The sequence below is a fragment of the Lotus japonicus genome, chromosome 1, assembly GCF_012489685.1.
Source record: "Lotus japonicus ecotype B-129 chromosome 1, LjGifu_v1.2".
Taxonomy (NCBI): Eukaryota; Viridiplantae; Streptophyta; class Magnoliopsida; order Fabales; family Fabaceae; genus Lotus; species Lotus japonicus.
In genome coordinates, this window is record NC_080041.1 from 110657296 (window position 1) to 110683831 (window position 26536).

The 26536-nt window shown below is 36.2% G+C and overlaps 2 protein-coding genes across 2 annotated transcripts; both read right to left on the reverse strand.

Annotated features, from left to right (window-relative positions):
• Window positions 1-273: 273 nt before the first annotated feature.
• On the reverse strand, window positions 274-14581 carry LOC130729213 (disease resistance protein RPV1-like). Its single transcript, XM_057580878.1, has 6 exons — window positions 14043-14581; window positions 12060-13544; window positions 9997-11110; window positions 7376-7651; window positions 5546-6361; window positions 274-1364 (listed from the first exon to the last, which is right to left on the reverse strand). Exons 1-6 carry the CDS (start codon window positions 14519-14521, stop codon window positions 957-959), a joined length of 4578 nt encoding a protein of 1525 aa, XP_057436861.1. The 5' UTR covers window positions 14522-14581; the 3' UTR covers window positions 274-956.
• Window positions 14582-19765: 5184 nt separating this feature from the next.
• On the reverse strand, window positions 19766-22127 carry LOC130719160 (uncharacterized). The gene is made up of 3 exons (XM_057569804.1): window positions 21483-22127; window positions 19956-20765; window positions 19766-19873 (listed from the first exon to the last, which is right to left on the reverse strand). Exons 1-3 carry the CDS (start codon window positions 22125-22127, stop codon window positions 19766-19768), a joined length of 1563 nt encoding a protein of 520 aa, XP_057425787.1.
• Window positions 22128-26536: the final 4409 nt, after the last annotated feature.

Sequence of the window (26536 nt, forward strand, 5' to 3'; positions counted from 1 at the left end):
ATCAACAGAGGTCTCACCTTCCTGAGTCGCTCCCTTCTGGCTTATATGCTTGCTGAGTTCGGTTAAAACCAAACTCTGTTGTTTCATCTGCATAGCAAGTTCTTGCAACGTGGTGGTCACGTTCCCCATCTGTGTCTCCAATGCATCAATTCGATCTCCCATTCTGAGCCTCGTTAGCATCTACGTTCACTGGTTACCGCAACGTATTGATCCAGCAGGTCGGACCAATTATTAGGTTAGATGAAACAACAAGATGATACTCAGAGAGAAGAATGGAACAAACTGCAATTGTATTAACAGAAAAGGAATTGTAGAGATAACAGAGAATAGAAAAGTGTTGATAAAGGCTATTATCAACCCCAAAAAGCACTACGGCTTCCCTCTCACTAGTGAGTCTAGTTCTCTCTCTATAACAGAAAATAAAGATCAATCATGATAATTCCTCATTCTACTCTCTCCCCCTTATATCATAACTAACTTAATATTCTCTTCCTCAAATATCTGCCAGCTCAGTCTCTTGTAGAACCTTCCCACGCTTCCTCTTGTAAACTCTCCAAACCTTGGGCTTCTTATTGTGTTCATCAAGGCCCACATCCTTGCTATCATCAAGGCCTGCTTCATCACTTAGGTTTCTAACAGAAGCTTGAACACACTGCTGCTTAAACAAAGTTCTCAGTTCTGTAGCTTGAACACGCTGCTTAAACTCCATAATTGCATGTCCAAGGAAGAGTGGTAATACCAAAATTCGAACCCATGCCCATATAGTCTCTTGACAGAAACTCCATGTCTCCATCAGTTGTGCCAAAGCTCCTCCATCTAATCTGCATGTTCTTAAGTGATGCTTTGTTTTTTTGTTCTTTCACTTAAAAAGACAATATATTTATAAGATCGTTTAAAAATAGAAAAAACCTACCATACATCAAGACAATCTCAATTGAGTTATCATATTTTTCACACTATCTGCCTCTAGGGAGCATTATAGGTTTTGGGTCAATTGATTCAACATACACCAGATTGGCTGTTGTTGTGTCCACAGTAAATTCACCCCCAAAAACTACAACAATCTCTACTTTATCTCCAGGGTTTAGATCAGACATTATGAACTTCCATTCTTTGACTTTAGGGGAGGTTAATACCTCTCGTATGTGGAGCTGAATTGTAGCTTTTGTATGATTGATGATCAAGACATTCCTCAGATATTTATATGCCATGTTTGCATGGGAAGATGAGTAAACAATGCAGAGAGCAATTCCTTTAAATTTATGTCCAACATCTTCAGGCATTTGGAATAATACTGAGGATCCTTCACCCTTGAAGGTTCTCCAATTAGAATATTGACCACCAAAACACGCACTACTTTGTCTCTGTACACAATGAACACAAGGATATGTACCAAGTTAATATTTCTACATAACAGTATCTCATTTCCAATTTCATTATAACCAATGAGCAGTTCAGGATATTTTAGTGTTAATCAGTGATAATTAAATTTATATATATTTGAAAATTAAATATATTTTTTAATATTATAAAAAATATATCAGCTAATACACTAACATAAAATGTTAAGAAATTAAGTTAAGTCAAATTTGAAATCGAGAAAAAGTGATAATATTATATAAGATGCAAAACCAATACAATAAAATAATAATAATCCACATCTACGTGGAATTTTCTAAATTGCTATTTTTTTTTAATCGGCAAATGTTAGTGGTTAAATGTTAGTAAATTAGTTCCTTCGCCATGATTCAAACCTTGGCCCTTCCCCCAAATCCCTTCATTTCCCTTAGCTCACTTGGTGAGCTACCCTTCCCCCTTCTAACTTGCTATTTGACCTGTATTCAAAAGGAAAGGAGTTGTTTATTTTTAAATTTTTAATAAAATGAAATAAATTCAAATATGACCAATTCAAATCAGGTCAATAACATGGATTTTAACCCAGTTGACCAGTTTTGAGATCAACTATTGTTTCCACTGTATTCAATGGGATTATGCGAAATTCTCGTGACTAGTTTTGTACAAAATAGTTCCACAGGAGCTTCAAACTTTATTTTCAAGTGATATGATAATATGATTTTCATCCACAACTTAGAAACTTCTTGTACCCTAACTCAAAATTAATCTTTGTTAACAGCTACATTCTGTTTCTCGTTCTTCTGCATTACTAGATTTCCAACTAGTAACATACAATAGCATGATGTTGACATCATATTAGGATATATCTTGTTGAGGTAGATTTGTTAGGATATGGTTTTTAGGATTAGATCTTATATTGTTATGATGAGGTTGTCTAAATGACCCATGATAAAGTTTGGGTTAAATAACCCAACATCTAATTATATTGGAGATAAGTGAGTTGGAAATAAATTAATAAATAAAATATATAAATTCTAACTCACTTATCTTCAATGTGATTGGATGATGAGCTATTTAACCCAAACTTTATCATGAGTCATTTAGACAACCCCTGTTATGATAGATTAGGATAAGATAAGATTTTATTAGATTTTATTGTTTGAGTTAGTAGTTGACTAGGAAACCTCTAAAAATCTAGTCTTTAAGTATTGTACTTCTGAATCAAGTATTATCAATGAAGTATCAACTCAACAGATACTTAGAATCCTAATAGATATCTGAACATAATCCATAAGAAAACCAGGGGCAATAAGCAGCTGGTCCAGGGCCATGTAAGCCTTAAGGCAATTGAGGCAATTGCCTAAGGCCTCAATTGCCTAATTAGGCCCCAGGAAAAAAAATGGTATTTATATATAATATATATACTACGGAGATAGAGATGTAATAGAATAGTAAAAAATTAAATCATATTAACTGCAATGTTGGTAATGCAGTGTGGGAACTGAGAAATGCAACATAAAAAGTGCAATTTTATCCGTTATTAGTAGTGGTGTTTTGTCCCTGTAAATTTACATTTTTTACAAAATTAATAAATAAATATTCATTATTGTTAGATTTTCAAAATTGAAAAATTAATTTGCGTTTACTATTAATCATTATTTTTTTTATGATTTATATATGTATAGTATTGTAAAAGTGTGCTCTTTACTCCTTGTTTCTTCTCTAGAAAAAGAAAATACTCATTGTTTCTACCTTGAAGTGAATTATAAAATGAAATCGTTGATATCAAGGTGTTAGAAAATCTCTTATTGTTTCATTCATTGCGTTTTAGGTTCTATTGTTCATCATTTGTTTTATTGTTAAATTATATCTAAGTTGAATGTCAAAAAATAGGTCGAATGAGTTGACTATCTTATCTATTGAAAGTGAAATGTTAGAAATGTTTGATTATAAAACTATAATAAATGATTTCACAGCTCAAAAAACTAGAAGTTTAATATAAAAACTTGAAAATTTATCTCATATATTAAGTCTTTTTAAGATTTTTGTCAAAAGAAAATCATTTTAGCATTTCCGCCTTAGGCCCCAAAATTCCTATACACAAGCCTTGAGCAGGAGAAGATAAAGGAAATTGTCCAAATCCAAATGGTCCAAATTGCAATAGATTCCCAAAGGGGTACAAATTGAGAAGAACCAACCATGTGACCATTTGAATTTCTGTAATAACAGTTTGCAACGTCATATCCCCATGTGGCAACCACAACTCCCGAACCCACCATAACCTCCGCGAGGACAAAACTCACTTCCTCCACGATCAGTATTTCTCGAGGCGAAATTCACTGGAGCAGACAACCTGATTAGGATTCGCAGGAGCTTGAGCAAGAAGCACTGAAGCTGAAGCCTCTACATTCTGCCACTTCTTTGTGCGTTCAAGTCAGGCTTCATGAGCTATGATCATAGATTCAATTTCTGGAATAGAACAGAGAGAAGTTCGACGGTAAACAACCGTCATCAAGGAATTGAATTCCTTTGATAAACCATCAAACATTGTTAGAGACAGGGCTAAGCCTATCATTAGGAATGTGTATGTGAGAAGGAATAAACAATCAACTACAACTAAAGTTTGACTAAGAGTGGTAGTGGTTAGTAATTAGCTTTTGGGAATTAACTAGGGGAGAGATCTGAATTCATTGGGAATTCAATTGTAAATGATTCGAAGGATTCAGTTACAGGTTCCAGTTTCTGTTGGTTGCTCAGAAGCTTGTATTCATTCTTCTTGAATCAATAACAGTCTCATCCAGAATCTTTGGGTTCCAAGAGTGTTCTTCCCTGTTCTTGAGTTCTTACTCTGTTCTGAGATTCCAATTCTAACACTGGTATCAGAGCACTCGATCTGGTGCCCTGAGGAATCACGCTTCGAGTCTGGGTTCGGCGTATGGTAGCAACAAGAAGCATGGCCAGAAATTCTGATGACTGGGTTCGAGAAAGAGGGGAGGTGCAGAGAACCCGATTGGAGATGTATGAGGCTTGCACGAAAAGGTTGGAGGAATCACTAGTGGTTCTGATGGAGAGATCTAGCGCTCGTAATCTGAAGTTCTGAACGGAGATAGCAGCGAGGTGGAAGGAATTTGCGAATTCCAGGGGGAGCGAGGTCGCGAGCGCTGGCGGAAATTGGAAATCCAAATTTTCTCGGGAGATGATGCGTTTGGTTGGACTCATAGGCTTGAGCAGTAATTTCAATTGAAGGAAGTCACTGATGAAGAGAGGATGCAAGCTACCATGGTTGCCCTTAAGGGAAAAGCTCTGAGTTGGTATCAATGGTGGAAATGAAGTGTATAAAAAAAGAGGTGTGTATATATCATTACCCTAGTAGATCATCTCTACACAATCTTACTTATCTTCTCTCTCTTCCTTTTCCATCTCTACACCTCCATAAAATAATCGACCCCCATGTAACTCTAACCCAAAATGACATCTAACTTCGCAATCAATTGATAACAATTTGTAACTAACTCCAACTAATTTCAAGAGGTTATTATCCTCTGGATTTCTCCTATTCCTTCTATGGTAGACCCTAGTAATAAGGGTCTCGACCTGTCAAGCTAGCCCACGCTACTATTGGACACACTTACCCATGCTCCTGAATCAACATAAATGTGGGCATTCTTTTTTTCCTTTTGATACATTAAAGAAATAAGAGTTAAGGAATAAGTCTTGCAATAGTATACTGCTAGTGTATGTGTTACACCAACGTTTGACAAATTTCCAAATAGTAAGATTTTTAAATATTAGAAAACTGAATAAATATTAAGACCGGAAAAATAGAGAACTTTAAGTGGTTATAACGATTAAGAAATAAACTAGTATATAAGCATTTAGAAATGACAAAAGCCTTTTCTCATAAAATCAAATATGCTCAAAACCAAGCTAAGATTAGGATAAACTTACATAAACCAAGTTCAAACAATCTAACCTAGGTTTATTTTAAACTAATAAATGCTGAAAACCAGTACTAGACTAGAATTAATCAAATCAATTTGAAATATAAGCTAGTTGTTTGAACCAAGTTCCGCAAAACTACTGTACATTGAGATAGAGGTCGGGGAGTGGTAAGAAGAGAAAATTAGATGGCAGTAATGGATACATTAGTTAAATATGACAAAAACAAAGAAAATGGTCGAGAAAGAACCTGCAAAATGATATCTCTATGACTGTGCTCTCCCATATATATCCAAAGACTACCTGACGAAGTCTTTAACCCTGAAATGTGAACATGATTGTCTTGGTTTCTTAATATAGAAGTTCCCATTTCTAAAGTTCTCGATGCACTTGGAAATGTTTCCAATTCAGTACAATCTGCAACAGACAACGCATCCAAAACTCTTCTCTTCTCTTGTTGTATATGATTAATTGATTTGCATTGCAACTGAAGACTTCGAAGATTTGGATGGCTGCTAAGAATAGATAATATACCATGACATGTATTATCCATTATGTCTGAGGAAATAAAAGATGGCATGGCTCCAGATGCTTGGGTAAGGGACTGGAGATTGTTCACTGGTGACATCCATGACCAAATGAGATAGGGAAATACATCACATGGTAATCCTTCGTGGCCACATAGAGAAATGTATCCTATGTTTTTCAGTCTCAACAATGAGGAGGGGACTTGTGATATGGCCGTGTCAATTGCCATTAGAGTTGTCAATGATTCCATCTGCTCTATGTCCTCTTCCAACTTATCAATCATTGAACAGCCAGAAAGAATGAGGGTTTTCAAAGATTTCAACTTATAGATACTTCTTGGTAGACTGTTAAGTTTTTTACAATCCTTTAAATTAACCAAAAGAAGTTTGCCTAGACTTCCAATGGTTTCATGAATCATAGACAAACTTGGACAATCTTTGAGTATAAGCCTTTCAAGATTTGGAAGGTTTGAGAAGTCAGGAGTTTGTGTCAAGCATCGAGAATGACCAAGATTGAGGATTTTCAACTTCTCTAGCAGCTGCAGGAAAAAAAAACAGGGTATCAATCTTAAGATTCCAGGTCAAGACAGGTATTTCATCTATATTCTGGAAATATAAAGAAGCATTAGTATTAATAACAGTTCACAATGTTACTTCGAATGGGAGTTAGAGAGAAAATATGAACATAATAGCTAAAATCACTTTAATAATGAAGTAAAGCAAACATTCATATGGAAGAACAAAATATTAAGTACCCGGGTTTTCTGTATATAACCATGTGAAAGCATACAGATACTTTGGTATTGAGGAAAAATAAAATACAGAAGATTCACTACCGGTCATGCTCATGAATATTTGAATATAACATTTCAATTTTGTATGTGAGTTCTCCTTACTATAAAGTAAAAAGCGATGAAGTGTATCAAAAAAAAACTAATACTATTTTGGCTTAATTGCACTTTTGGTCCCCTAACTTTATCCTTTCTGCGAAAATCATCCCCCAACTAAGAAATTAGCAAAAAGCATCCCCGAAGTTACCCTCCGTTAACACATTTGGTCCCTTTAGTATTTTCCATCCAAAATCTAACGGTTTGAGGGATCAAAAGTGCAATTAAGTGGATGAAATGGAAAATTGGGGGCCCAAAAGTGCAGGTCACGATGGTGAGGAAGCTGACTTAATTGCACTTTTGGTCCCTCAAACGTTAGATTTTGGATGAAAAATACTAAAGGGACCAAATGTGTTAACGGAGGGTAACTTTGGGGATGCTTTTTGCTAATTTCTTAGTTGGGGGACGGTTTTCGCAGAAAGGGCAAAGTTGGGGGACCAAAAGTGCAATTAAGCCTACTATTTTTTATTTGACACTTGTTCTCCTAGTAATGTTTGTACGAACTTGTTGAGGACTCCCTTTAATTCTACTTATCTAGACAGCAGCAAATAATATAAAACTTGACCGAAGCATCTCTCAATTTACTAGTAAAATCATTGGTGCTAAAAGTCTTCAATGTAAAAAACATTACGATTAATCTGAATTGTAGAAAAAACCATAGCAAACCTGGGGCTTCTTCCAAACTTGTATGAGTTTGCTGTACTTTAAGTCAATAGCAACTAAATTTCTCTGTTCAAAGTCATCAGGTATGTCTCCTAAAGGAAACCCATGCCAACAAAGCCACTTTAGATCTTTCGGAAGATACTTATAATCTCCGTCGAGTTCCACATGATCAAGTTGAAGCAACCTGAGTCTCCTCATCTTCTCAAATGCTTCAGTGTTGATAGGAATTTTATTAGTATTTGGAAACTTCAAAGCGAGTCCCTCAATAGCTTTTGTTCCCTGTAAAATGGAGAGTAATGCACATTGCTAAAGAGCTGCCTTTGACAACATTTAGTACCAAAAAAAAGAAGAAAGAAAAAGGCCTGCACCCATTGGCCATGCAACCCATACATAATTCAAGGTGTGTTGAAGTTATAGGGTTTTACATAAGGAAGAAGGGAAGAGAAAGAATAAAGAATTTGAATAGTAATTATGGTTTAGACACAAAAGACTAAGCACTAACCCTTATTTATGCTGATACTAGACTAATTAAATAAGGAAGCTAATATTATAATTACTGAACTCGTAGGCAAAATTAAATAAGGAAACAAATAATGAAATATTAAGAGATATGAAAACCAATCCTAATTAAGAGATAATCTAAGATATTCTTAATAACTCTATGGTACAACCCAAATATTATGAGATATTTTCCATGTTATTCTAATACTCCCCACTAGCTAAAGCTTAATAAGCTTTAAGCTTATTTCAAATAACCCCTTAAAAAGAAAAAATATAATATAGGCTCCGGAAAAAATGGCTAGAAAGTCAACTCATGCATTTAGGAGACATCAAAGAGAATGAACATTGCTAGAAAGACAATATTCAGCAAGATTGTTGGCATGATCATCAACTTGAAGAGCTAGTTGGAATATTGCATAACCAAGGAAGAAGAGACTCTCAGGAATATCATATGTGAAACTTTCTTAGCAAGCAATTATAGACAATAAGAACTAAATTTTCTCTCGATACACCAAGAACATAAATGGGAAGTTTTAAACCTCAAGAAACTTATTACACCTAATGACTAATTAAATAAATAGAGAAAAGCTGAAATTGACACTAAGGCTAATGTGCACCACAACCGTGGATAAAGTCAGGACATGACTCATTAGTGAGATAGGAGAAAACACCACTTGTATGATTCACAATGGGAGGTGGGTGTGAACAAGCTTGTTAATAGCGCGCTATAGCAGCGCAACAGCCTATAGCGTAGCGCCCTAGGGGCTCACCGCTACTTCACTATTCACCGCTATAGCACCGCAATAGCGCTCGAAATAGCGTTTTTTGGGCTTTCCGCTACACTACGCTATCCGCCATTAACAACCCTGGGTGTGAATCACAACTACATTCATCAGTAACCTAGAATAGCAAGGGCCAAATTGCATAACTGAATCAGTGATAGCCGGTGTCAAAAAAATTCTATGCAGCCGGGGCTAAAATTCATTTGGAATAGCCGAGATTGCATCTGGGAGCTCAGGTCAAATTTTATCTGGGAAAATGTAGTTCCAGATTTTTGTGTTAGGTTTAATGTTTTTTAGATGTTTCATAGCATTCTTTTTTACACTCTTGTGTGGCTCTTTCCAAATGCTAACATGGCATTAGGGGAAGAAAGTTGGAAGGTATTTGGCACAACCTTTATCCAAAATATTAATGTAGCCTTGGTCCTAAATGAATTCTACTATTCTAGCCCTGATTTATCCAAGACATACTCTGGCCCCAACCCTTCTCCCGAACGTGGTCTGACTCCAAATTTATAGTCTCAGGCACTTGTAATCTACCTGTCTCAGTAATGCAACATCTTTTTACTAAATGCCGTTTAGTCCCATCTTTTGTCTCAAATGCAATCCACCCCTGACACTGTCCAAGATGCAATCTAGCCCTAGTTTATATCAGACATAGTCTTACGTGATTTTTCCCAAACACAATTTGGCCTCAATCCTTGTCCTAGACATAGTCTAACTTCACCATCTATAGGCCCAAACACTCTTGTCTATGTCCTAGATGCCTTTACCCGTTGCAAGCTCACACCATATTTTGTAACACATGAAATTTCTAGCCCCACTCTTACTTCTCGTTTTGTCCCAGACGCAGTATAAGTCTTGACGGTTTCTGCCCCAGATGTGATCTTACCTGCCAGTCCCCAATCCCAAATTTTTTTTGTTTGGTTATTTTTCTTTTTCTACTAGTGACAACCAAAAGCTTAATAAGCTTTAGCTTGAGGGAAAGGGTTAGAATATATGAAAAAGATCTTCAAAATCAAGATTGACTTATAATATCTGGGAGTATCTCAGGTCATCTCTTATAATTAGGTTTAAAATATTTTTACAATTATTGCTTTGTTTCCTTATTTAATTATAACTAAGATTCCAGTAAAACTTAAATAAGCATACTTATTTTATCTTTTTATCACATTTCACATCAATATAATTGTGCTATCATAAGTACTTTTCCTCCCAGCTTACCTAAAAGACTAAAACATAATTTAGCAAATATATAATAGATGGTTCAATAAACTAATAATTTTTTGATTTTCTAAACATGTGAATTTGTTAAACAAAATCAAGTATTGAGAAAGTTCTTACAATTTGCTTCCTTAGAAGATCCACCACATCCCCATGAAACCATAATCTACTACGTTTTTCAGGATATTTCGGTGATTCTTCACGAATGACTTCTCGTCCCATGTCTCGTATCAAGTTATGCATTTGAAGCTTGTTTTTGTTATCAACAGTAATGAGACTCCGTTCTATGAGGGTGCTTATTCCAATTTCTGCATCAAGTCCACAGCCATTTAATATTTCTGTAACATAGTGTCTGTCCTTCCCAATAAAGAAACAGCATATGTCAAGGAATATGTCCTTCTCCATATCATCATTCAAACCATCAAAGCATAGTTTAAGCTTCTTTTGTATTTGATCATTGGGAAGTTTTTGAAGTTTTCGTAATACACTTTTCCAATCAGACTTTGGCCTGTCAAACAAATAAGAACCCAGAACTTCAAGAGCTAATGGGAGTCCCCCAGAATAATAAACTAAATGGTCTGAGAGATCAGTGTACTCTTCTGGAGGAATTGCTTGCTTAAAAGCATGCCAACTGAACAACTCAAGAGATTCACTTTTACCCAATATTTTTATTCTATAAACAGCATCCACTTTAAGAACATTGAGTAGATGTTCATCTTGAGTTGTGATGATTATTGAACTCCCCGGACCAAACCATTCACTACTTCCACACAAAGCATGTAGCTGCTCCAACTTATTCACGTCATCAAGCACAACAAGTGTCTTTTTCTGGTGAAAGCTCTCCTTTATTACTGTTTTCCCCAGTTCAATACTATGCAGATTAAGCCTTCTTCTTTTCAAAACATCCGAAAGAAGCTGTTCTTGCAAATAGACCTGGCCATAGTTATGCTCCCAAACCTCCTTGATGTTTGCCAAAAAACTTTTACCCTCAAATTGGCAGCCAAGTTTATTGTAAATGGCTTTGGCTAAGGTTGTTTTACCAACTCCACTCATTCCCCAGATCCCTACTATGAGAGCATCATCTGAATTGCTTTTTAAGGATGAGAGCATGTCTATTACATCTTGAACACGAGACATTACCCCCACAGGATGGTTAGCAATGAATAAGTAAGTGTTGCCGTCTACTTTCTTGGCAATAGTCTCAATAATACAATCAATCAACTCAACTTCAGTTCTGGAAACACAGTTTACAGATACAAAAAAAAAAAAAAAAATCAATTAAGAAATCATATCAAGAAGCAATTAATCCTTAAATTACCGTTCAATTAACCAAAACAATGACGATGAATTTGATTGATCCACACCGAGAAGAAGTTAACAACTCAGAACTGACAAAACTTACCTAGTTATATATTTATGGAACATGAGGTTACAATTGTAGTTAAGATTCATTGTTTTAACACTTGACTGTATATGCAGAGTCAGATATAACATACTACTTTATAAACAGAACAGAGTAAATAGTTGCATGTACCCACGTGATTTGATGGGAACCAATGAAACAGAGAAAGGAGCAGGGAAAAATGGCAGATAATTGCTTAATGGAATTATGTGAAAAGAAGAAACCAACACAGTAGTATCACTACTACTCCAGAGCTAAGCTCCTATAGAGAAAGCATTTCTCTATTCACTCTTACAATAACAATACTCTCAGATACCTCTCCCCTACTAACAGAATTCCCTTTATCCACAAATTCCCCTAATTCCCGTAACTAACTCTTCCTAGCACCCTTTCTCACACTGCCAGCTCACTCTTCTTCTGGATGCTTCCTTCCTTTCCTCTCCTCACATACACGTGCCTTGGGCCTTGGATTAATGGTCTCAGCCCATTCTCTATTTGGGGTCCTATCATGATTCAACAGTTTTGATAGTGTTAAGTGTATTTATTAGAGTAATGTAAATTTTAACAGCTATCTTATTGAATAATGTATTGTCATTTATTAGAACTCAAAATATTAAATACTAACTTGAATTAAATCAATTGTTTATTTTCGTTACTTTTTAATCATGCATCTAAGTAATGGCCAAAAGAAAATTTAAACAAAAAATACATGAGTAAGAAACATTTAACTTCTGAATGTGTGAAGTGAGTAATTCTTGCAAACAATTAAAATTTTGATTACCCATAATTTCTCGAATCCCATCCAGAAAAATTTGCAGCTCTTGTGAGTGCTGTCCGCCAACTAGAAACCTTCTGTTTGCTAACTGAGATCCCGCTTATAAGTTTTCTGAATGCTTCTCCCACAGTTCCCCTTTGCTTGCGTATGTCGGATGGGTCCACATTATAGAATACTGGCATTACTTCTTGACCAATAGTTCTTTGGCACTCAATGATTTTCTCCAGTTCATCCAGACACCACTTAGAACCCGTGTAATTTGTTGAGAAAATAATAATAGCAATTCTAGAATCTTCAATTGCTTTTAATAGTGAGGATGAAATATCTTCTCCCCTTTGAAGCTCGTTGTCCATGAAAACCTTGATACCAGCATTTTTCAATGCTGTATAGAGATGAGAAGTGAAAGATCTACGAGATTCCTCTCCTCTGAAACTCAAGAATACATCATAGCTCCATTTGCTTTTTGGCTTTTTAACAATAATTCCTCTTCCCATTTCTTTCAACAAATCATGCATCTGAAGCTTGTTATTCTCATCGACAGTCACAAGTTTCCGCTCTATGAGGACATTTATTACAGTTTCAGCAAAAATGCCAGAGTCATTTAATGTTTGTGTAACGAAGTTTCTATCTTTACCAATAAAGAAACAAGAAATATCAAAGAACACATCTTTCTCCAATGCATCTAAATCATCATAGCTTATTTTGAGAAGTTCCAATGTAGTGATGTTAGGACCGGCTTGTTTCAATCTTGATACTACATTTTCCCATATTGGTTCTGCCCTTCTGTACAAATAAGAGCCAAGAACTTCAACAACAAGTGGCAACCCTTTTGACATATTGACAATACTTACTGGCAAATTTTCCATCTTTGATACAAATCTTACTTTTTTAAATGCATGCCATGAGAAAAGCCGATAGGCTTCAAGAATATCCAATGGCCTCACTTCATATATTCGGTCTGCTACTTTAGAAACTGGATGCCGGGCTCTGGTTGTAATCATTATTCTACTTCCTGGACCTAACCAGTTACCATTTCCACACAAAACATTTGTTTGATCCAAATCACTAACATCATCAAGGACAAGAAGTATCCTCCTATTCTTAAGCATTTCCTTCATTATGGATTCTCTCTCTTCAATGCTCTGCATTTTCAAATTTTTTGTCTCAAAGATGTCTGAAAGAAACTGTTCTTGTAAATAAACTTGACCAACATCTTGCTCCCAGACTTCCTTGATATTTGCAAGGAAACTTTTTCCCTCAAAAAGATCACCAATTTCCTTATAAACAGTTTTTGCTATAGTTGTTTTACCAATTCCACCCTCTCCGCAGATTTCAACAATGAGTGGACAATTTGACCCGTCATTTAACAATTTAATCACATCTTGCACAGATTTTTCTCTGACGAGATTGGCTGAAACATACCCATGCCCAAATGGGATTAAAACTTTGAAAATGTAGTCCTTGATATCCTCAATCACCTTTGCTTCACTTCTGGCAATTAGTAATAAAAAATGGTATGAGCATAGATCCAAGCAATCCAGTGTGCTTTTTATAGCACCAAATATAAAAATCAACATGAATTTCAAGTGAACCAACAAAATCTAAAACAACTTTGATAGTAAACTAGAATAATGATACTAATTATCCCTACATAATCATATACAACAAGCATGAGTACAATTATACATAACAATAGGATTTATGATATGAGATTTCTAAATTGATACTTTTGTGATGATTAAAAATTAATCCAATCACTCCTCTCTGACAATGTGTGAGATATTACTGAGATGACTATTGTATATCAAATTTAACATAAATCTAGTAACAGGCAGTGTTTTAAATTGCGGTCACAATGTAACAGGCTTTGGAGTCGCACACATCAACCTGCATTTGTCTGCAATGCAATTCCGTGAGGCAGCGGCAACCGCAATTTAAAACCCTGGTAACAGTCCTATGCATATTCTTAAAATGGAAAATTTAGATTACCGTGAAGTCAAAGCTGAGAAATTCCAGCCAAGAATTTGTGCAGCTTCAGCAAGGTTTCTACTCAATACTGAATCCTCAGGAATGACTTTAGGCAGTGGAGACACATATCCAAAACCTTCCCCATGCACATCAATATCATAGAACAGAGGCAGTATCTTACTTTGCGCAGTTTCCTGAATCAACAGCATGATCTTCTCCAGCATTTGGACACATCTTACACATTTTAGGTAGCTTTTTGTGAGAACAACGACACAGATCCTTGAGTTCTGGATTGCAAGCAAAGTTGAGGGTGTGAAGATTCCCTCCTGACCTAAACACCCGCCGTGCTCGAAAACTTCGAAGCCATCTCTGGTCAGAGAGACGCTGAGCGCGTCGACGAAAGAGGTGGCTTCATCATCAAATTCCAACTTGAAACTCAAGAACACATTAAACGATGGAGATTTGGAATATGATGAAGAACAAGCAGATGAAGAAGCCATGGAACTAGAAAGTAAAGTCAGTCAACACTCAAAAATCCATTTTACAATAGCTGTCATCTTTCTCTCTATTCACCCGTGGATTTGTACCGTATATATATATATATATATATATATATATATATATATATATATATATATATATTTTTGGTAACATGGTGGGGCCCAGCCCCACCATATATATATTTTTATACATCGGATTAATGGATTTGTACCATATTAGTCAAACTGGTTTATTTTCAAACTTGTTCGGTTCACTATAAAAAAGTAAAAGCATGTTTTTTTTTTCTTAATTTACGGGTTAGTGTATAGAAATTAAACTCAAACCAAAATCACTTTTAAGAATAAAATAATTAAAACTCGCAAATGGTCAAAAACATACTTAAAATCCGCGTTGAGAGAGTTAATTCCACCATGATATTGATGTTTCTGACTCGAGAATTGCCTCTAAAAGATGAGACATGTCTTAGACCATATACAATGGTTAAACAAAAAATGTTTTGTTTAACCTTTTTCTACCCCACTTTTTCTCTTCCCAACACTCCACATCATCTTTTCTCTCCAATTCAACAAACTCTCAACAATTACCCACTCCAATGGTTTTACTTAACTCTCAACACCCTATCCCACCACTCACCACTCACCCTACCCCACCACTTTTTTATTTCACATTTTTATTTAATTTTATATTTTTGTTTTTATAATTACATAAAATTACAATTATCGATTTAAATTAAATTAAAACAATAAACACTTAACAATTTATTTATTTTTTAAATATAGACTATAATTTTTTTTTCTTAACTTAAAATGCAAGACAACAAACTAAGCATACAAGAATTTATTTTATTTTCTTAAAATAAAATGCAAGACAACAAACTAAGCACACCATATCTTAAAATGCAAGACAAGGAAAAACTAAGCACACAACACACAAATAACGTAATTAGTACGATACAAATCATCTTCAATCCTGAGACATTCCAAACTTTGCCCAGATGTGCTTCACTAGATCTGCTTGCAGTTCATGATGAACATTTGAATCACGCAACTCGGATCTAGCACGCACATGATTTGCAAAAGCGGGTAAAACCTCGATCGAGTATGGCTGCTGTGTACTAGATCCACCTTCCCCAGATTGCTCAAAATCGGTCCAACGTTGAGCATATGAATCTCGTTCATCCTCGACAATCATATTATGTAATATGATGCATGACCTCATAATGATACTCAAGTCATCTATGTCCCACAAGCGAGCTGGTTCACGGATGATTTTAAAACGAGCTTGAAGAACTCCAAATGCACGTTCGATGTCCTTCCGACATCCCTCCTGAACTTTTGCAAATAACTTATCGGGTTCATTTTGAGGAAGTTTAATCGTTTTGACGAAAGTTGGATAAGAAGGATAGATACCATCGGCTAGATAGTATGCCATATTATAGGGACGACCATTCACAAAGAAATTCACAGCTGGAGCCTTTCCCTGTTCCACGTCATCAAACACCGGTGACCGATCTAGAACGTTTATGTCGTTCAACGTTCCAGGACATCCAAAAAAGGCATGCCAGATCCATAGGTAATAAGTTGCAACTGCTTCAAAAATAACTGTTGTGGTTCCCTTATCCCCTCTAATAAATTGACCTTCCCATGCTTTAGGAAAATTTTTCCACTCCCAGTGCATGCAGTCAATACTCCCGATCATGCCTGGGAACCCCCGCATGTCATTAGCATGTAGTATTCTTTGCAGGTCTTCTTGGGTTGGTGCTCTCAGGTACTGTTGCTCATACAATCGTATGATTCCTTTACAGAATCTACGTAAACACTCCAATGCTGTAGTACCTCCAATTTTGATGTACTCATCGACCGCATCTGCTGTCACACCATATGCTAACATTCGCATTACTGTGGTACATTTTGCTAAGGGTGATATACCTTTTTTATTGGCTGCATCAACGCGTTGGGTGAAGTAGTCATCACTACTTGAAAGGTCATCAACGATTCGAAGGAAAAGATGTTTTTGCATCCGGTACCGACGACGAAACATTGCATCGTCATATGTAGGCTCATTGGCAAAGTAGTCGCCAATTAGCCTCTGGTTTGCCACTGTATGATCTCTACCGAGATATTTTCTACTACGAGGTGTAGTATCTTCTCGAATTTTTCTTCGACGCTCTCTAAATCGGTTGAGTACATAAGCTTCTTCAATTTGACTATTTTGAATGTATGCTGCAAGATCAAAAGGACAATCAGATGGATCCATTTTTTGTGAAATTTGAAGTAGATTGGAAGAGATTTGGGATATTGGTACATCAATGGATCTATGAGTCCATATAAGTAGGTACATTGAATGGTGGTTGAGTGCCGGATCTGAAATAAGTTATCAACCAGAGTTAATTATCGGAAAAGGACAAGATTCGAATTGAGTGGTACATATTCAAACACAGTTACCCGAGAATTATTAAAGTCAAACACTACTGACTTGACACCACGGGCAAATTATTAAAGCAAACACTACAGACTTGACACCACTGGTGGATCTGAAATAAGTTATCAACCAGAGTTAATTATCGGAAAAGGACAAGATTCGAATTGAGTGGTACATATTCAAACACAGTTACCCGAGAATTATTAAAGCCAAACACTACTGACTTGACACCACGGACAAATTATTAAAGCAAACACTACAGACTTGACACCACTGGTGGATCTGAAATAAGTTATCAACCAGAGTTAATTATCGGAAAAGGACAAGATTCGAATTAAGTGGTACATATTCAAACACAGTTACCCGAGAATTATTAAAGCCAAACACTACTGACTTGACACCACGGGCAAATTATTAAAGCAAACACTACAGACTTGACACCACTGGTGGATTTGAAATAAGTTATCAACCAGAGTTAATTATCGGAAAAGGACAAGATTCGAATTGAGTGGTACATATTCAAACACAGTTACCCATACATTAAAGCAAACATTACATAGCTGTCACCACTTGAAAATTATTAAAGCGAACATTAAAGCAAACATTACATAGCTGTCACCACTTGAAAATTATTAAAGCGAACATTAAAGCAAACATTAAAGCAAACACTACAGACTTCACACCACTGACAAGTTTGACCGAATACAGACAAAGACTCGCTTGAAATTAATTTCCAAATAGCTCTTTGGACAACTGCTCTAACAACTCTTTCTTACGATCACTGAGATGCTCTTCCGAAGTTAGCTTTAGATACATACTAACTTTCTTAGCATTAGTCTTCTCTTTCATCGCATTAATCTTCTCTTTAATCAATTCGTTAGTCTCTGCTTGCACCGATGCTATCTTGTCCAATCGTTCAAGCTCTTTCTCCTTGAATTGGATATAAGAATCCCACTCTTTGTCCACCACCTCGTCGACATCTTCTCTAATTTTCTTTTTACTCTTTTTTTTAGCTGCCTCCCTACCCATTGGACGAGGAATTGATCCTATAGAGTTTGAGCTACTTGCATCACTGTCGTGTGATCTCTTAGATCCACTACTTCTCGAGCCACTATTTCCTCCTACCTGACTACAAAAACGTGGTTGATCACGGAGAACGCGCCATTCTTCCATCAAAGTAAATTGATCAATCTTCCCACTTGCGTATAATTCCTGCGCTCTTGCGATAACATCATCCTCCGACCAACCGCTTCGGTGCTCACGCTTAGCGCTATCATAAGCGCCAGTCCATTTACCCAGTCTTGTGTTCATATAATTCCAACGGTTTCGGCAGGCAACCCAATCGCGCGGAGGATCGAATGAGCAATGCTCATTACAATACTCAGCAATATCTCTCCAAAATGTTTCTCCTTTCTGGTTTCTTCCGACAACACTGTTTGTTCCACAATTAATCCACCCACTAATTAGCACTAGATTTTGTGCAGTGTTCCATGCGGGTGAATGGGCTTTTTTGCTCTTAGGAGTGATTTCATTGACTTCATTATCAGCTGACCCGCCACCAAGATTGACTTGTGTTGAAAATTCCGGAAATTCCGATACATCAACACTCGGAAAATTTTCAGGAACCACTGGCATATAACCACTAGACTGGGGTGTTTGAGATGAATATCTCATAGATCCATAAGATGGATGAGAGTTTGGAACAATTGATGACTGGTTAAAATTTTGTATGTTTTGAGGAGGTTGGTACGAATATTGATTTGGATCTGGATAATAGTTTGGATTTCGAGGACGTTGGTTGGAGATTTGATGTGGGACTTGATAATAGTTTGGATTTTGAGGACGTTGGTAAGAAATTTGATTTGGATCTTCATAGTTGTTGTGATTTTGGTTGTAAAATGGGTTGTTTGAAGAATTCTGGGTGTTGAAATGGTGATTGTTAGGATCCATTTCAATACAAATGCTAATAGATAGATAAATAAGATGGTGAGAGAGATAATAAGAGAGTGAAAAAATTTGGTTTTTTTTTTATGTGTCCAAATCAAACGAACCAAATCTCTATTTATAGAGAGAGAAAAAATCATGAATTTTGGTATAATTTTTTTTTTCAGAAAATATTTTTTTTGATGAAATAATTGAGTTCAAAAGATAAGGAAAAACGAAATCCGGACCAACCAACCAGAGGAAGCCACGTGGCAGGGGTTGAAAATTTTTTTTTATCTCTCCTGCAGACAGTGCGTGTAGCACACGCGCCTGCGGTGGCCACTGGCCTCGCGCCACGTGGCACACCGCAGGCTCTTTAAACTTGTTGAAAATTTTCAACAATTTCACACTCTCTCTCCCCTTTCAACCAATTTCAACAACCATTAAACCTCTTCAACAAAATTCAACAACATTAAACAACACATTCAACCATCCATTGTGGATGGTCTTACACAAAAAAAAGTCATACTTAAAATGTAATACAATCGATATCAAATTGTATTTAATTTTTTTTTTTACATAGAAGCTTAAAGAAGAAAAACACCAACTTTTTTTATAGGTATGTAAAAAGATGTGTGTAAGTAATATTTTCCAATCCAAAATTGAGGACCAGAGTAGAAGAGATGTGCATATCGTGTATCAAACAAAAGGTGACTAAAATATATAACAGGCACGGACAATAGCCAAATTAAATAATCCATAAAACTTAGTTAGCATTACATAAGCAAAATTCATAGACAAAAGTTTAATAAAATTAAAACATCAAAGAAATCTATAAACCCCAATGTTCCAGAATTGTTCAAATTGTATCAACTTAGAATTGTAACAAAGCTAGCTAGCTAGTGCGACCACTTCTCCTTCTTCACAATCATCGGGCCAAGAAATGGACCGAGACCATTTGTCAGTGCTGATGATGAGACCAAAGAAGCTCTAAGAAGGCTGAGACCCTGCACCACCACGATATATACAAAATAAAGAATTAGAAAATCATTTTATTGATTAATAAACAAATAATTGTTTTCGTTTTACCTCTTCTTTGCCTATGCTGATAACTCTTTCCTCCAAGTCAGAAGAAGGAATCCTCAGTTTGGAAAGAAAGGAAATGATGGAGGTCGATGAGCATGGTGTAACGGCCAATTCATCTGTAACCATGTACCGTGATAGCTTTTTGACAAGCCCTCTTCCGCCGTATCTGTCACTATATGCGCCACCAATTGATGACTGTGGCGCTAAATATCTCAAAGCAACACATGACTTTTGATTAATCGAAACATCATTTGAAGCAGTTAGATAGCCGCTTAATAATTTCCCATTGTGGTCATATTTACTGACAAAAGTGTAATCAAGAGCTGGAGCTTCATCAATAGGCAATATCTGGTTGCGGAGTTTAAATTGGTAGGCAAGTTGAGATTTCAGGAGCTGATCCCGTAGGTCAAAGGATCTTAAATATCTATATAAATCAAGAACGCTCATGTATAGATTGTCTATGCTTCCCAAGCAGCATTTACCATCTAACATGTACACCACTCCTCCCAAGGGGAAGGTCAAAAAACTAAGAAGGAAGTCCACAAAATCGTTCTCACATAATGCAAACAATATTGTGTTATCAGATTTTCTTAGCATTACCTTTATTTGAATTGGATTTTCTCGACCCAGTTTCAAATCAAAATCGAAAAGTATAAAGTCATAGTCGCTCTTCATGAACTCTTCCTGTTTTTTCAACACGAGTACGTCTTCTCTTTTTGCTTCTCTCGTGTTTGGCTTCTCTTTGCACCCTGTCAAGAATATGTCTGTGAAAGGAGTCGGGGAGAATAAGGAGCACTTAAGCAAGTCCAAAACCTGGAAAAATAAACAATTGAACACTGCATTAAAAAAATTGGGCAAATAATCATTTTGCTACCTGTAGATATGATAAATTATTATTTTCATTTTCCAGAAATAAAAAACATCAATTTAAAAATGAAAAAGGGTATCAGGTTGAATATCTAACCGGACACATAATTCTTCTATTTTTATTATCTATCGAAAACTTTTTCCATGCTAATATATATATATATCTCTTTGAAAGCAATTTAGTAGAAAATTTTCACTTTTCCAGATAACTTTTTCTTTCAAAGAATTTTTTATAAAAAAATATGATGGGCTTTACCAGGAAAGAAAGCCATAATTTTACACCAAGGTTGGACGTTGTGAGTATAGAAAATAACTTGTTTACATCAAACCAGAAAAAAATTGAGATGTAAACATGTGATAGGAAAAGAGAAAATACAGTTAATAAAAGAAAAAATAACCGAAAATGATGAAATAAAAGTGCAACAAGTGCAAAATTATTATTGTGGATATATAGATATAGATAAAGATTGATGTTTTTTTCACACTTCGTTGAAATGGAAAAGAGGTAGAAAGAGAGATAGGAAAGAGAGAAAAAAAGAGTAACAGAGAAAGTATAAAATATGATAAAGATCGAAAAAGATTAAGGAGAAAGATAGAAATAAAATGAATGGAAATGAAGTCGAAAAATAATGCAGTGTGAATGTATCAAATTCAGAGAAATACCTCTTTCTCAGTCACATGGACGGTTACCAGTTTCATTTCATTGAAGTCTTCACATCCAAGATCCGTGGGCAAGCTATTTGAAACAAGAAGACTATCCGGCATCACATTTAGGTCATCAGAAATAATAAAAACTGTATCCAAAACGAACCCCTTATCATCAACCACCTTTTTATGATCTGCATCTGCATTCTTTTCATCTTGAGGAAAAACCTCCTGTTTCATTAGTTTCCCGCACTTGCATCTTTGATTCTTAAACGTGCTCAACAAGCAACAACCATCCGGCCCGTTGCAGTCACGGTTCTCACATATGAAGTACTTTGTCTTCTCTGTATCATCATTAATGTTGAGCTTTAGATTTTTGCAATAGCGTTCCATTGAGTTCCTTGGCCGAAGCAGCATTTCTTTACAGGTTGCAGTCCAAAATTGCTTTTCGTCGAGTTTGGCCACACTTTCATATAATGAGCTTAGGCTCCCAACCGTAACATTCTTCACATTTGATTCATCATTACGAACAAGCCTAGCAATCGTGCCCAACGGCAAGGTTAAGAAGCTTAGAAGGACATCCACAAAGTCCTTCCCTGCTTCCACGAACAAAACTCTATTTTTCTTTTCATTTACCAATAATTTCAGGCTGACTTGTTCCATAGTTTCCGATGCAGCAATGGTGAAACAATCTGTATAGGCGCTTAACCTAACATATGCTGATAGCTATAGAATATGAAACAATTTAAGAGGGTGAATTGGACGGAATATATAGAACCTATGATAAGCCATATAAGCACCAAAAAAGAGGTAAGCTGATTGGTATAAAATTTATTTAGCAGTGTGATTTATTAATTACTACTCCCTCCGTTCCTAATCTTTTGTTGTTTTAACTTTTGGCCTAAATTCCAAAACTTTTGTTGTTTTAGAAATCCAATGCATTTTTTCTCAATTTATTTCATATATACCCTCATTTAATACTATACCTCTCACCTACCACCTCTTATTTTCACCAATCAAAATCATAACAAATTTCTTAACCAATAACTATTATTCTCTCTCTTCACTATAAGAGAACATATAGGGGTGTTTATGTCAACAAATATATCAATGATTGCACTCTTAAACAATGTGCATAACCTTAAACAACAAAAGATCAGGAACGGAGGGAGTACTATAATACTATCCTTGAATAATGAAAAATGTAATCAATGAGAGGGTGAATTGGAAGAGTCCCACCCTTCTTTAGTTCCCAAAAATTTCAATCTCCGAAAATAAAACGGTGCCCTGCTTTTTTGAATGACTCTTGGTTTCTCTGGCATTAATATAAAGTCACTCGCTTGCCTTTATTCCCAAAATGTTTACACGCTCAAACCTTTTACCATCCGGATTCAATTAGGTAAAAATTATGTTCTTTGTTGATGTGTTAACGGCTGGGTTGGTTCAGGTTGAGATAAATAGAATTTGAACTTATAAAATATAATTTTTCAGTAAATCCAAGCGAAACCGAATTTGTTCGGACCTGAGAGTCCAGTGTGAATCATTCACAATGTAAAGGTGTGTTAGTCATCGTAGAAGACACGGTAGCGCTCAGTTTCTACGACGAGGGCTACTTGTAGAAGAAACTCTAACACTCAAATAAGCGTGTTTGACGTTGTACCTTGACCTGTTGGTCTCGGCCTTTTGTGATCAAGAGGACACTCCTGGGTGGGATGTCGAGTCAATCAGCTCGATCTTATGGCAAATACTTCGGTGCAGGCCTATTGGTCGGCTAAGATGTCCTCAAGCCGTGGTTGAAAAGCCAGTCGGAACATAAGCTCCCAGCTTCGTGTGTCAAAAATTGACATTTCAAGCTTTGTTGATGTTGATGAGATGCTCTTTTCTCCTTTGATCCTTCTCGTCTCTTGATTCAAGACCTTCCAATTGTTGAATGACATTCCGCCAGATGACCGATTTGCTTACTGATGTTGATGTTGGTGATTTTAGTATCATCAATGGATTTTAGTAGTAATGAGATTTATTGTAGGCCGATGCGATTACGCGTTAAGCTCGGAAACGAGTTAGGGTAGTGCGGAGTGCACGCTTGTTGAGCCAACGCATAATTGACTGCGATTAGATTGCGGGGTTCCAAGGGGCGGAGAACAAACTCCTATATAAGAAGTCATTTGGCCTCAGATGTTTACACAGAAAACAGAAACCATTTTTTCTCTCTAAATTCCTGATCTGTTCTCTATTGCCAGAAGTAGATTGTTCTTCAAGAATTATCCCAACAAGGATTTCGTGAACCCAGGCAAAAATAGGGTCGAAATACTTTGTTCGGAAAGTGTACGAACACGATTCTTTGAAGTTATCCAGGATTATCATACCCAAATTTTCTAACAAACGAACAAAGTAATTCTGATAATCATGGCTGGAGGAAGCACTGTCAAGGAGATGACTACTAATTTCGGAAAATTGGACAAGTTTCAAGGACAAGACTTCAGGCATTGGCAGAAGAAGATGCATTTCATGTTGACAGCGTTGAAGGTGGTGTATGTCCTGTCTACACCAATTCCAGAACTTCTGGAGGATGACACGGTTGAAAATATAAGGCGCAGATCAAAGTGGGAGAACGACGACTACATATGCAGAGGGCACATTCTTAACAGTATGTCTGATCCCTTATTTGATGTTTATCAAAACGTGGAATCTGCAAAGGAATTGTGGGATTGTCTCGAATTCAAAAGTACATGGCAGAGGACTCATCTAGTAAAAAGTTTCTTGTAACTGATTTCAACAGTTACAAGATGGTTGAATCAAGGTCTGTCATGGAACAATTAAATGAACTCCGCTGAATCCTTGGACAGTTCACACAACACGGATTGAAGATGGATGAAACAATATATGTCTCAAGTAACATAGACAAGTTGCCTCCTTCGTGGAAGGATTTCAAACACAATTTGAAACATGGAAAAGACGACTTGTCTTTGATTCAACTTGGAAGCCACTTGCGCATAGAAGAATCTCTAAGGGTGCAGGAGGGTGACAAGGGAAAAGGAAAAGAAGTTGCTGGACCCTCGGTTAATATGATCGAAGAGGGTGGTAAGAACGATAACAATAGAAACAAAGCAAAGAAGCGTGCTTTCAAGAACAACAAAGGCAGTTTCGGTTCTAACAAGAAACCGAAACTAGAATGTTGGAAGTGTGAAAAAACAGGCCACTTCAAGAGGGATTGCCGTTCAGGCAAAAAGCACGACAACGCGAATGCAAGTGGTTCGGGAAAAGGGTCTAAGGACCAATCCCAAAACCAAGGTCAGAAATCAATTTGTGATTTGAATAGTTTTATTAAACATTCGGTTTCACTAATTTCTGAAGCATTTTATGTGCAGGATGATGCTATCGCGTGGTGGATTGATTCTGGCGCCACAACACATGTTTGCAAGGATCGTTTCTGGTTCAAGACTTTTGTTCCAGTGGAAGATGGATCTGTCCTCTACATGGGAGATCATCACTTTGATCCTGTTGAAGGCAAAGGAAGCGTGGTGTTAGAATTCAGTTCTGGAAAGACTATTACTTTGTTTAATGTTTTATATGTTCCTAAACTACGTAAGAACTTAATTTCTGGTCTTGTATTGAATAAGCTTGGATACAAGCAAGTGTATGAATCCGATAAATATGTTTTATCGAAATCTGGTGTGTTTGTAGGATTTGGATATTATAATAATGGTATGTTCATGATGAATTTGAATGAAGTTCCTAATGATTCTGTTTCTGTATTTATGTCCAATTCGAATGTTATTAAATCATCTTTATGGCATGCTCGTCTAGGACATGTACATTATAAAAGAATGCTTGAAATGTCTAAAGATGATTTAATTCCTGTTTTTGATGGAAATGTAGAAAAGTGTAAAACTTGCATGTTAACAAAGATCACTAGGCAACCTTTTAAAAGTATAACAAGGAAATCTGTCATACTTGAATTGATACATAGTGATTTATGTGATTTGCATGCTACTTCATCATTAGGGCATAAAAAGTATCTTGTCACTTTCATAGATGATGCATCCAGATTCTGCTATGTTTATTTGTTGCATGCTAAGGACGAAGCCTTAGCTAAATTCAGAATTTATAAAACTGAAGTTGAACTGCAACAGAATGTGTTGATTAAAACATTACGTACGGATAGAGGTGGTGAATATTATGATCCTGTATTTTTTCAATCAGTAGGAATCATTCATGAGACTACGACACCTTATACACCTCAACAAAATGGTGTGGCTGAAAGGAAAAATAGAGTTCTTAAAGAAATGGTGAATGCCTTGTTATCTTACTCTGGTTTGAGTGAAGGGTTTTGGGGAGAAGCCATGTTAACGGCTTGCTATTTGTTAAATAGGGTTCCTAATAAAAGGAACAAGACTACCCCATATGAACTTTGGTATAAGAAACGACCCAATTTAACATTTCTACGTGTTTGGGGTTGCAGGGCCGTGGTTAGACTCCCGGACCCTAAAAGGAAAACTTTGGGTGAAAAGGGTGTAGCTTGCATCTTTGTTGGATATGCTGAGCATTCCAAGGCTTATAGGTTTTATGTTATAGAACCTAATGACTCGATTTCTATTAACACTATTATAGAATCGAGAGATGTCATATTTTATGAGAATTGTTTCTCTTCTACGCCTAGAGCAAAGTACTCTATACCAAATTCGAATGAATATCTAAAGGATGATCATTCAAATGATGTACTAAGTGAGACATTCGAACCTCGTAAAAGCAAAAGAGCTAGAAAACCTAAATCTTATGGGTCTGATTTTCAATTATATCTAGTTGAAGGATCAAAGGATCAGATTGATAATCAATACTATTATTGCTATAGTATAGAGGAGGATCCAAGAACGTATGATGAAGCTGTGAAATCTCGAGATTCTGCTTTTTGGAAAGAAGCAATTGATAAAGAGATTGGTTCTATCATGGAAAATAATACTTGGGTATTATCTGTTTTACCACCAGGTTGCAAACCATTGGGTTGCAAATGGATCTTCAAAAGGAAGATGAAAGTCGATGGTACCATTGATAAGTTTAAAGCTAGATTGGTT

Coding starts and splice junctions, on each gene's coding strand:
- LOC130729213 (XM_057580878.1), bottom strand. CDS start 14,521: ATGGCTTCTTCATCTGCTTGTTCTTCATCATATTCCAAATCTCCATCG. Junction 7,652..9,996: donor ATCTTCTAAGGAAGCAAATT/GTAAGAACTTTC, acceptor TCCATTTTACAG/GGAACAAAAGCTATTGAGGG. Junction 6,362..7,375: donor AAGTTTGGAAGAAGCCCCAG/GTTTGCTATGGT, acceptor TTTTTCCTGCAG/CTGCTAGAGAAGTTGAAAAT.
- LOC130719160 (XM_057569804.1), bottom strand. CDS start 22,127: ATGGAACAAGTCAGCCTGAAATTATTGGTAAATGAAAAGAAAAATAGA. Junction 20,766..21,482: donor TCCATGTGACTGAGAAAGAG/GTATTTCTCTGA, acceptor TTATTTTTCCAG/GTTTTGGACTTGCTTAAGTG. Junction 19,874..19,955: donor TCAGCATAGGCAAAGAAGAG/GTAAAACGAAAA, acceptor GTGGTGGTGCAG/GGTCTCAGCCTTCTTAGAGC.